Below are 11,300 nucleotides of genomic sequence, written 5' to 3' on the forward strand. Positions count from 1 at the left end.
CAGCAGGAAGGAGAGAGTTTTTAGCTAAGCATCCCCTTGCTCTCAGGCTTTGGACCCTGTACCATAGTACTGTTTCAGGTCAAGATACAAACAAACTTGAGTCAAGAACAGTCTATAACTCTTCGGTTATGACCAACTTAAAACCTCATATTAGTTGGTTTAGACTACTTCAGCAATTAAAGCTAGCTAATAGTATATCAAAGTACAGTAGGAGCATCCAAAATGCATCAGTTCGGAGTTATATTGTGGTCAGTCAAAAGCCATTTGAAGGGGCTGGAGAGTCTTGCACAGGATGCAAGTTTGTAGCCAAAAGTTTGTAAGTCTATTGACCTTAAGTTCACACTGAAGTAATCTTAAAAGCAAGCCGGGGACACCGGAGTGTCAAGTAAGTCACTTCATCCCACAGAAGTAGGTAGTGTTTGCACAGTGTTCTGTTCTCAGGATAACAGCTTTTAAGTTAATTCATAATCAGGTATTTCGGTGAAATGGACATTAAAGGCTGTAATTTTCAGTGTGTCAGTAATAAGATATCAAATAATTAATGCTGCTGTTTGATCGTACTCAACCAGAGAATAAGCAAAACTTCAGTTGCATTTCTGATGCGAAGCCATGCAAGCTACATCCTACGTGGGACAAGAGACTGCAGCACTACTGATGAAGCAAGTTTTCTATGAGGTGACAAGCATGGATCTCACCATCTCACCTGCTTAAGGATGCTCACAGGAACCACTATCATGAAACCAAACAACATTTCTTTTTTCTTCTTCTTTTGGTCTGACATCAAGAAAAACATTAAGAGTTGCGGGATATGAATAGTACTTGAAGAAGTATTTTCATTTAGTAAGGAAAAGAAATGGCCATTGAATGACTCTGCTGATAGTATGTATTTAAACTTCAGGCAGCTTACCTGAGGTGCAAATGCCACTTCACTTCCAGTTATTTCTTCATAATCATCATCTTGCTCACTTTCTTCTCCTCTGGGTACAAGCATTATCTTCCTCTCTGCGAGTTCCTAGAATACAATTGAATTGCCACCAAGACCCCTCAGGAATTAAGCACAAACAAGTTTAGCATTAGGACAGTAGAAGTGTTTTATTATTTCACTTACCTCCCCATCATCTGTAATGAGTGTAACACCAATATTATCCCCAGCTCCCCAAGACTTCTGAGACTTCCAGACCAGATCACTAGGACCTGGGCTTACACCAGCAGCTGCACCCCAGATCTGCAACAGAGTTAGCGTGAGCGTCTAACCACAGAAGAAGATTCTTCAGATTACAATTCACTCATATATATTTTATGTATAATAATATAATTATTAAGTATTTTAATGCCAAAGACACCCAGTAGGAGAAACAGAACCACTATAATCCCTGGCAAATTAGTTCTTTTCAGGACTACCAAGAATGGAGGTAAAGATTTTCTAGCTGAAGACTGTAAAACAGTGCATAAAAGGCTGTTAACAGCTTCTACCCAATGGAGAGGTAGCCCTGCTTGGCCATACAGAACATTTGAGTCACAGAGCCAGGCCATAGTCCCAGACACGCTCAGGGCTGCAATTTGTGTGGGCAAGAGCCTCTCGCCTGGGGTCGCTCACAGATCTATTGAACAAGCTCCTCCACAGTTTGGAGCAGCAAGTGTAGAGTTCAGCTCTTTGATCACCATGTACGTGTACTTAGAGTATGATTTTAGAGCCAATATTTAGCTTAGTACTACAAATCATGAGCTCAGCATTGCTGACCTGGAGTAGGCTAAAGATTTTAGTAACAGTCTCTGCACAACTTTTATCAAGTCACAGGAGTATGGGAAACCCTAAGAAAAAACTAGAATACAATGATTCTGTTAGAGCGCACTCCTGTCTGGGATGACCCAAGTTCAGTTCAAGCTTTAAAGAAAATTTAATTTCAGATCAAGGTGCTGCAATGATTTTTCCCATATCCATCTCCACATAAAATAAGAACTTTAGTTCTTTAGACACTTGCAGTACCTGTCTAGATATTTTCCATATTACAGGAATCTCTACTGACATCTAACATCAGAGCAGAGATCTGAGGAAGTTTTGCAAACCCAGTACCTACTGTAACTACTTGGCCTGCCTGAAGAGTGAACTGTGAAGGAAACTTGTAAGTAACATCTGCCACACTTCCAATACGTCGTCTCAACACCCAGCCATGTAGAGGTTGATCCTGTGGGACAAGAGATTTCTCTGAGTATTACAGACCAACACCATATAATTCAAACACAAGGTTCTTTCCAGACTCATGGGCCAGTTTTAATCCCCCTCCTGTAGCATACAAGTATCTGACAATTTTGAGGAAGCATCCACATTTCCATTAAAACTTCCCAATGTTTTCTCCCTGTACTTTAGGATTAATCTTAGTCAAGTTAAGCCATACCTATTCTTACCTTCCATTAAAGGGGGGGGGGTCATGATGCTCTTTGCCAGGGAGAGTCTGATAAGTGAAGTTTGCCATGGCCACCTACTAACTCTATATATGTATATATACACACATGCATAAAAAACACCTTAAAACTTCATGGGTCACTGTGCATTTCAGGCTGAAATTACTGAACTACAAGCCACATGTTTTGAAGTCCTGATGATGAATTCTAATAGTGCTGGATTTGCAAACTAAACTAGTCAAAGAACTAGCTTATTGGCCAGATAAACTCTCTGCATGGATTAGATATCATCAACTCTATTCAACCTTTTAGCTGTTTTAAGTGTTTTTGACTAAGACAAAGCCATCTTTATCTAATTTACTGAAGCACATTATTTAGTTCATCAAGGGTCAGTAGTACTTCTGATAGTGCTTGCCTAAATCTGATGACAAACAGCTGAAGGTGTTAGATTTCTGCATAAGAAAACCCCCTGCACCCAAAAGCACCTCCCAGACAGCCCTGGGAGCAGAACACCTGCAGTACCAAAGGGTCAGCCTCTGATCTGTCACTAAGCTAAAGCCATCCCCAAGCAGTCACACATTGCAATGCAGACTTGAAAATGAAAGTACCTCATCAGAGTGGTTTTTAAGCCTCACAAATTTCCCATCTGCATCGATCTCTTCAATAGATATATTCCCAGTAGCTGAAACATGCTGAATAGTCTTAAATGCAGCACTATGTTCCCTCTTTTTGGTTTCTTTGATTTTCCTTTTCTTCCCGTGCAGGAACCGTCGCCCCTGACTTGCTGCTTGAGTTGCTGTGCTGTGTGAAGATGGACTGGGTGACAGCTTTAGCCTAGAAGAGAGTCAGATAACGTTCACCTGAATATCAGATGTGCTTTTTTTCTTCTCACAACTACCCTCCCACTATATCCAAGCCTAATAGCTTCCTATATACAAGCTTTCCATAGGGTCTTGAATACAAAATTTTACTTTTATTGGCAAGAGTAGCTAAATGGCTTGTTAAGTTTGGAAGACAGCCCCAAAGTTCAGAGCAAGCTTATATTGATAAGAGAAGACTGACAACTGCACTAAATATTCATTTAAAGTATCAACAGACAAAGTCTTCAGTGAAAGTTATTTTAAGTTTTTGACCCTTCTTAGCATGAATTGAGAGTCCATGTTCTCACCACACATGCAAGATACCATGTCTGCATAGACAGGAGTTGATCCAAGTTCCCAGCTTCATTCATGGAACTTGAGTGTTCTTTGATGGACCTCTGAGATGCAGCACAAAACTCAGAGAGTTGAGGAGTGTTTAATGGACCTTTGAATTTTATCAGCTGGGTTTATGAAGTTACTTCATCTTACTATACATGTGGTAGATGTGGGCTATAAATACCATTTACAGAAGATTACACTTCAGTAACTGAATTACTAATGATGTGCTTAGTGCTTGTTTCTTGTCTCCTCCACATTCTGAAGGACAAACAGTGTGGAGGTCTTGGATGAAGCAAGTTCTCATAATGAAGATCTCCTCATAGCCTACCTCTGTTCCTCTCCTTCCAGCATCTTCCTGTATGCATTTATTTCCAAATCTAGAGCCAGTTTCACATCTAAGAGATGCTCATACTCTTCCAGCTGTGCTTGTGCCTGCTTCTGAGCTTGTGCCATTTCTTCCTCCTTTTCAGCCATGCGCCTTCGATGGAGATCACGATCATAATCCAGCAAGTTCTGTAGCTCCTTTATTCTGCTCTCCAAAGCAACATTCTAAAATTATGGGGATCAGGGGAAAAAATAAATCATAAGTGAAGATTAGAGAGAAGAGGCCAATGTTTTGAATCGAGAGTAAACTGAAGTAATTATAAGGTTATACAAGTAAAGACAGCACCTGGGTTTGATATTGATTAACTTGAGATACCAGAGTATCAACTCTCTTCTGTGTTTCCATCAGTTCCTCCCGAGCAGCATTGGCAAACTCAGTATTTCTTGCTGCAGTTAGCTGGGCATTCTCCATCTGTGGATAAGTCACTGTTAGTTACCAGTTGCATATTACCATGTATTATAAATAAGGAAGGAGAACCAAATAATTTTCACCTGTCACACCTGGAAATAGTTATGTTTTACTAAAGTGTACAGATACCAGTAAAGTTCAGGTCAGGAAGTTCTATATGGCTTTTGGGGGGGTTACACAAGTTTGACATTTATGTCAAAAAAAGTAATAATCAGGTTGTGAAAATTGCTGGATTAGGGTATTTCAGTTAGTGGACATTGTATAGATATTAAGTAAATTGATTCTCCAGAAGACTAATGGAGAATATGTTTAGAAGCTGCTTGTCAAAGCATAGGGCTGCAGGATATTGGGTGTACAAATCAAACTATTATCACTCTTCCCCAGAAGGTCTATTATTAAAGAGTTCCTGCATCATTACAAGCAGCATTGAGTTCCTCTAAAAATAGCTCAATCTTGAGATGTCCCAAGAAAGGATAAAGTGCTCCTACAAGAGGCACTTATCGACTTTTCAGTGGAAACAGAAACACAAGCATCCAAAGGAATTCCCTGAGTTGGTATGCCAGCTGGTGTGTAGGAAAAGTTAGGTTTTATTCAAGACTGAAATTGCTTAATACAAACAACACGCCTTGGTCCTGAATCTGTCAGAAGTCTGAAATATGATCAACTTTTCCTAATCACTCCCTGTATTTATGCTTGAACCAGTTTTGTTAGGGATCAAATGTTTGCAGAAATCCTCTGTCAAATTTGACACTGCTTTGAAATTCCATGACAACTTATGCCAAGAAGCTCTGCAGAGAATGCAGGGGCTCCATCAGTCAGCTGTCTGTGCCAGTGTGACCTTAATTATGTCAAGGTGCAGAGAACTTCAGCTTTGTTTTACTGTCACCTTTTACAAACTCACCTTTGCACTGAATGTTCGCTCCATCTCCTCTTTGTAACCTTGAATTTGTTCTTCATGTTGTTTTCTGAGCCCCTGCAGAGCATCTGAGAGCTTACTCTCAAATTCTCTTTGACGGCCAGATTCTACTTCTGCTATCCTGCTCTCATGGGCTCTTTTTGTCTCCTTGAGCTCCTAGGAGAAGAAATTTCTCAGAGAATAAACAAGCAATACAGTTTGAAACTGGATTTAGTGTACCAGGTTCACAAGTCCTATTGAAGCAGATTTATCATTGAGTACCCAGTAATTCATATTTATGCATATCTTATTCATCCATTAAGTCTGGCACATCCACCTTGCTGCCTCGCTATTGTTTTTCCACCTCACTGCCAACATTGCTTAAACTAATAAATGTAGTAAATATTTGATTTGTAAGACTAATTCTTTGAACTAGGTAGATTGTTTGTTTTTTTAACTTAGAACACATGCACATACACTTCAGTTTCTTTAAGCACTGTTACTTCACCTAGTCTTGTTTTATTCAAAAAGTTAGAGAAATTAGAATTCTCTGTCACTTAAACCACACTTTGAGATTCCTACCAGTGAGAAGGAAGCTGGTCTACATTCATATGTAAGCCATTCATTTAGTTGTATGTACTGCCCTCTCTCACAAAGTTGGGAACACAAGTTGCTTAGAGGAGATTTAACTTCTACAATTACTTTAGACTTCAGGTAAACACCTGGAATAATTTAACAGTAACTAATATATGCACTTGCACTTACACAAAGTGATATATTGGGATTTCAGTTGAAAATTCTCATATTCCAGATACCTATTGCTACTATCCCAGTTAACATGAGGTTGTGTACTTTCCTGAGCCTTCCTAGCTAGGTGGATTTTATGAGCTGATGGGCTGCCATAGGTTGCTAGTTACCTTTTAAGAGATAAAAGCAATGTTAAGATGGGCTTTAAGTGCATCCAGGGATCATGGACACCTAAAAAGATGCCTTGTTAATAAGCTAAAACATACATCTTCATGAAGGCGCTTCTGGAACGTCATTTCTTCCTGCAAAGTTTTCATATGGTTTTCTAGGTCCACCCTCCTCAACATCTCACTGTGGAGATGCTTTTTAGTATCCTCCAGTGACAGATTCAGCTAGAAAAGACAGACAACAGGGTTATCAGAATTAAGAGGTATTTTTTCAAATTAAGGCAGCCAATTTGTTACAGGCCATTCAACTTCATTCCCACAGCAATCAAAACATGCTGGGTGTGTGAAGTGGGTTGCTCTGTGTAAGTTCTTCTTTCAGTGGGATCCAGAATATCAGCAACAGAGAGAATCCTGTTTAATTGTTATGTCGACCAGATTTCCCACAAGGCAAATATAGAACAGCCCTTAATCTCACTAGCTGAATTTGACTCCTCAAAGTAGACTTCTGATGAATCAATTGTACTATCCATATATATTCCTCCCCTTTACCAGTATTATTATTCCAAACTTCTTTTTAACTTCTAACACAATTTTTTGACACTTAATGAATAAACCCCTCCAAATATAGTCTATGTTGACAAACTATTATACCCTTCCAGTACTAGGCACTTCCCTGATGTATTAGAGAATGCTACAAGGACTATAGCAGTACATTTCATCTTGCTTTGACTTTAGAACAAGAAACATTACATCCTATGGTCATAGACTTAAAAGTACCTACAACAGAGGAAGTTTTAAGGAAACCACCATTAGTAGCATTTGCTTTCAGCAAGATTGTAGAAATCTTTTTGTCTACCTGTCGCTGTCATAGTTAACAGGCTTTCTCTGCTTTTAAATATCAATAACTAAAAACAAGCAAAAACTGCAGGGGTGAAAGCAAAGTTTAGATTCCAGTATCAAGCCTTACACTGAGTACTTGATCCTTTAATTCACGGAGCTCATTCTCCAAAGTCCGGTTCTCATTCAGGGCTGTTGCTAAATCAGCTTCCTTCGCGTTTAGCTGGGCATCGAGGTCTCTCACACGGGCCTGGGCCACGTTTAAATCAGTTTCTTTTTTTGAATTCCTACAAGGAAGAATTTTATGCTGTTAAGTGCAGCTGGTGAGGGAGGGTTTGTTCTCAATGTATTTCCCTTCAGAGGGGTCCGTGGTTAAACACCGGAGAGGTTAGTCAGGCTCACGGTGAGAGCACAAAACAAACCAGACAGGGCCCTCCGACAAGCATCATTTGTTACACCAGAGAGATTCCTGACCCATTTTCCAGCTCGTTCTGTGCGAAGCCCATGCGGAAGCCAGCTATTTTCCACGGCATTCCCAGCCAGAGAGGGAAGGGACGGCACAGGCCTCCGGCTCCACGGGGAGGGCTGGGCACGCTCAGCGACCGGAGCGGGACCCGCTTTCACGGACAGCCCCGCGGAGGCCGGGCCGTGAGGGCAGCCCGGGGCCGGCGGCGCTGGTCCCTCACGGGGCGGGGTAGCTGAGGCCGCCGGCGGTGCCGCTCCGCCTCCCCCGGGATGTCCTGCCCGCAGCACACAGGGAGCTTTGTGCCCCGGAGGCCACCGGCCCGCCCGGGAGCTGCCCCGCGGCCCCGCTGGGGCTTTGCCTCCCGCAGCCCCTCAGCCACCGCCGCGAGTGACTCCCTGCCCTCCCTCACGCCGCAGCGGAGTTACAGGGCGAGGGGAGCTTTAGTGCAGAGAAGAGACCATCTGCAGACCAGTGCCCAGGTACTGCAAGCGCAGGTACCACCTGCATGGCCAGCACACTTCACTTGCCATTGGCACCACAGGGGAGGAGTGCGAGAAGGGCCCACAACGAGTTCCTCTCAGGGAAGAACGCACTGATAATTCCCCAGACTGCTCTAACTTTTAAAATCCCTGCAGTTGCCTGCCCACTGTCCAGAGCCCCTGCTCAAAACTCGTATTTGAGATTACAAAGAGTAAAGGAAGTTCTCAATTTATTTTGGCAACATCTGTTCTGCCAAGTGGCAAAGTTGTGTCAATTCGTACAATGAGTTTTCCAGTGGATAACTGAAACCGGCTGGCAAAAATCCAAAGTAATTCTGCAGGATTGATCAGCTCTAGAAAGCTTGAACTGCAAGGAAAGATTGGAAAAAACTAAGGGTTGTTTAGTCTAGAGAAAAGTGACAGGAGACAGAACAGTTTTTAAATACATGAAGGACTGCTACATAGAGTTAGGGAATCTGTTTTCCATGTCTATTGTGGAGAAGACAGGGAGCTCCAAGCTTAAATTGCAGGGAGGAATATGTGGGTTAGATGTTAGGGAGAGGAAACTAACAGTTCACCACTGAAACACACTGCCTGGGGGGGGATATTCTGGAATCTCCATCATCTGGAATTTAAAATAAGGGTTACACAAAATCTGCTGGAAGGGATGCAGGTATGGCCAGTTCCAGCACATGCTTGGGGCATGGGGCTACATCAGGTGCTTGCTCAAGGCCTTTTCTAGCCCTGCTCTTCAGAGACATTTACTCTTTACTCAGACTAGGAAAAACATAACTCTACTAACAGTGAAAAACAAGATAACATGCTGTAGTTTTAGTATTTACAGGTTTCTTTCTTTTCTAGGTATTAATTATTCACCCTCCTTTTGGAGTCTCTGCTATCACTACCACTTACTGTATTAGATATAGTATTAAGTAAGCCAATAACACTACTTAATATTGACTGTTTCATCCTACAATAATATAAATTTCATTCTGCAATCAAAGTGTGTGCAAAACTGAAATTCCATTAGTATCTGTTTTAACAGTCCACTTTCCAATGTAAGCATCTGACGGCCAGGCTCAGGTTTCCTGGATATTCTTTCCCGAAAAATACTATTTTCAAAAAGCCCTGGAGAAAGACATTTCATCTTTAAGAACAACAATTTAAGAAGTCTCTCTTTGACAAGAGCATTTACTACCCTTTTAATCCAAGTTTGGGGTTCAGAACACCACTTTACAGCCCTGTGCAGCAAGCAGTGACAGTTACAGTACTCTGCAACATTCCATATACCAACCATTCCAGAGCTAAGAGTGGCCTACAGACTATCAATTACAAGCAAAAACTTTGAGGCACTGCCAATCATTCCTTGTAAATCAGGATGTCACATATGCTTGATCTGGAGAATTTAAATAATTTTACCAAAAGATTTCAGGTATGTTTGAAACAGACTCCAGTTTGTCAAGACCAGAGGATGTCAGCAGCACGTACAGAATTCATTCTTACAACATCAGTTGCTATACTGTGTTTGGCAGGTTCAGGAGCAAAATGCACATCCACACTCCCTGGTGCAGAAAGGAACTGGTCTTGTCTTTCTCTGCTGTGTTACTGCAGTTGCTTTGACCTTCCCGAGGCTCTGAATTCCACCAATACACTTATCTACAGCTCCTCCTCCCCAAACATCTTTGGCCTACTTCCAGTCACCAGTTTCAGTAGCAAGAAAAAACCAAATGCAATCAGTTTATTGTTGTCAAAAACTTTGAGTCTCTTAATCAGGGATTAATAAGAGCCAAGAGTTAATGCTGTTGGGAAATTATCTGGTGACATTTCATTCTATAAGAGTTAAACAGCCACCAGGTTATTTAAAGGGTGTATATATAAGGACACGATAGCCTCAAAGTTTGTTCCAAGTCATCTGAGACATTTGCAGTAAGGCAGCCCAGATACAACACACATTAATATTAGGACTTCAGTCTAGTCCTTTCAGAAACCAATAGGTACCAGGTATCATTTCCCACGGGCTGTACATTTAACCACTTCTAAGAACTAGTTACTGTAAAGGAAAAAACCCAACCCAACAGTCTAGAGGATTGCATAGCTGCCAAGTCTAAAGCTTTATAAACAAAGCCAGAGTTATACAAACACAAAGAGCAGCAGAAAAGTCTTAGAACAGGCATTACCCCTCTCCTCACTGTCCACTCAAAGTGGCTGGTTAGATTTACGAAACAGGTCTGTGAGCCAAAATCCAGCATGACTGAGACAAGCCCAACAACTATGCAGCTGAAAACAGAAGCTTACGGTAAAAATGTGTTATTCCTAACTAGAACAGCTACTTGAGTCCTACTGAGTCTATGAAGGGGCAATACTACCTCCAGGCATTAAAAGAAGCTGGTGGCTAAATTTGCTCTGACACAGGTTTATAACAAGACGTAAGGGGCCTGTGGACATCCAAATTATTACAAGTCCATAACTGATCTAGGGGTACAATGGGGCATTACAGTAACTAGCAGTGCTAGCAGGCTGTGTATTTCTATAAAGGAAGCTTGTTGGGATTGGACACTTGTTCACACACCTCTTCCTCCTTCAAGACAATGGGATAGCACTTACATTGCCTTTGTTCCAGGCTTGGCAAGCCTAGACAAATAACGATTCCAGGCTCAGGATACACATCTTACAAGAAAGTCAAGCTAGAACAGCAGGCAGCTCCTCTGAGACTTAAAAGCAACTAGGAAAACTTCTGAGCAGTACCAACCTGGACCAGGTCAAGCCATACTGCTCCCAGAACTATCTTCTCTCTGTATTCCCATCTGGGCAAAGTCTGAGCTAAACAGCCCAAAAAAGATGCATGCTGACTCCATACAAACACTCCTTCCACTGCTCCATAACTTTCTAGAACCTTTCCAGCATCTTGAGTGTTTGTAAACACGGGTGTGGTGCCAAACCCATGCCGCTATGAATTCATAGCCCAGAAGGACACCCAGCACCCCACATTCTGCAGGAGCCCCATGCCCATCTCAGGCAGGTGCTGATGTGACCCCATAGCATCGGAGGTACTCGGCAGCGTGCCCCCAGCACACCTTCAGAACAGGCAGCCAGACGTCTCCTAACCCAAGACGCTCCAACCCCAGAGGGCAACACCTTCGGGGTTATCACGCCTGCACGACCCGGACACGCAACATCACCGCGCACTCCTCCCACAATCCACGGGCTCCTGCCAGAAGCATCCCCTTCCCCTCACCCTGCAGACACCCCAAAAGAGGCGGCTCCCCGGGGCGTCCCCGGGCAGGGAGGCCTGCTCGGGGCCGGGGCACCAACCT

The 11,300-nt window shown here is 42.5% G+C and overlaps 1 protein-coding gene across 3 annotated transcripts in view; it reads right to left on the reverse strand.

Annotated features, from left to right (window-relative positions):
- Positions 1 to 7,343, reverse strand: part of LOC103621337 (lamin-L(III)) — a 10,113-nt gene extending 2,770 nt beyond the window's left edge. The window contains exons 1-10 of one of the 3 annotated variants that reach the window (XR_001864714.1): positions 7,172 to 7,343; positions 6,304 to 6,429; positions 5,297 to 5,467; positions 4,273 to 4,398; positions 3,931 to 4,151; positions 3,012 to 3,237; positions 2,079 to 2,186; positions 1,109 to 1,225; positions 908 to 1,012; positions 704 to 774 (exon numbers count right to left, since the gene is read on the reverse strand). Coding sequence is in view for 2 of the 3 variants with exons in the window: in XM_017742661.1 (XP_017598150.1) it covers positions 908 to 1,012; positions 1,109 to 1,225; positions 2,079 to 2,186; positions 3,012 to 3,237; positions 3,931 to 4,151; positions 4,273 to 4,398; positions 5,297 to 5,467; positions 6,304 to 6,384 (1,155 nt within the window). In the remaining variant the exon portion in view is untranslated. Of the gene's footprint in view, positions 1 to 703; positions 775 to 907; positions 1,013 to 1,108; positions 1,226 to 2,078; positions 2,187 to 3,011; positions 3,238 to 3,930; positions 4,152 to 4,272; positions 4,399 to 5,296; positions 5,468 to 6,207; positions 6,430 to 7,171 lie in introns of all 3 variants that reach the window. The other 2 variants (XM_017742661.1, XM_017742662.1) reach the window with 2 other exon arrangements.
- Between the last annotated feature and the right edge of the window lie 3,957 nt (positions 7,344 to 11,300).

Source organism: Corvus brachyrhynchos, unplaced genomic scaffold (genome assembly GCF_000691975.1).
Source record: "Corvus brachyrhynchos isolate BGI_N302 unplaced genomic scaffold, ASM69197v1 scaffold97, whole genome shotgun sequence".
NCBI classification, from domain to species: domain Eukaryota; kingdom Metazoa; phylum Chordata; class Aves; order Passeriformes; family Corvidae; genus Corvus; species Corvus brachyrhynchos.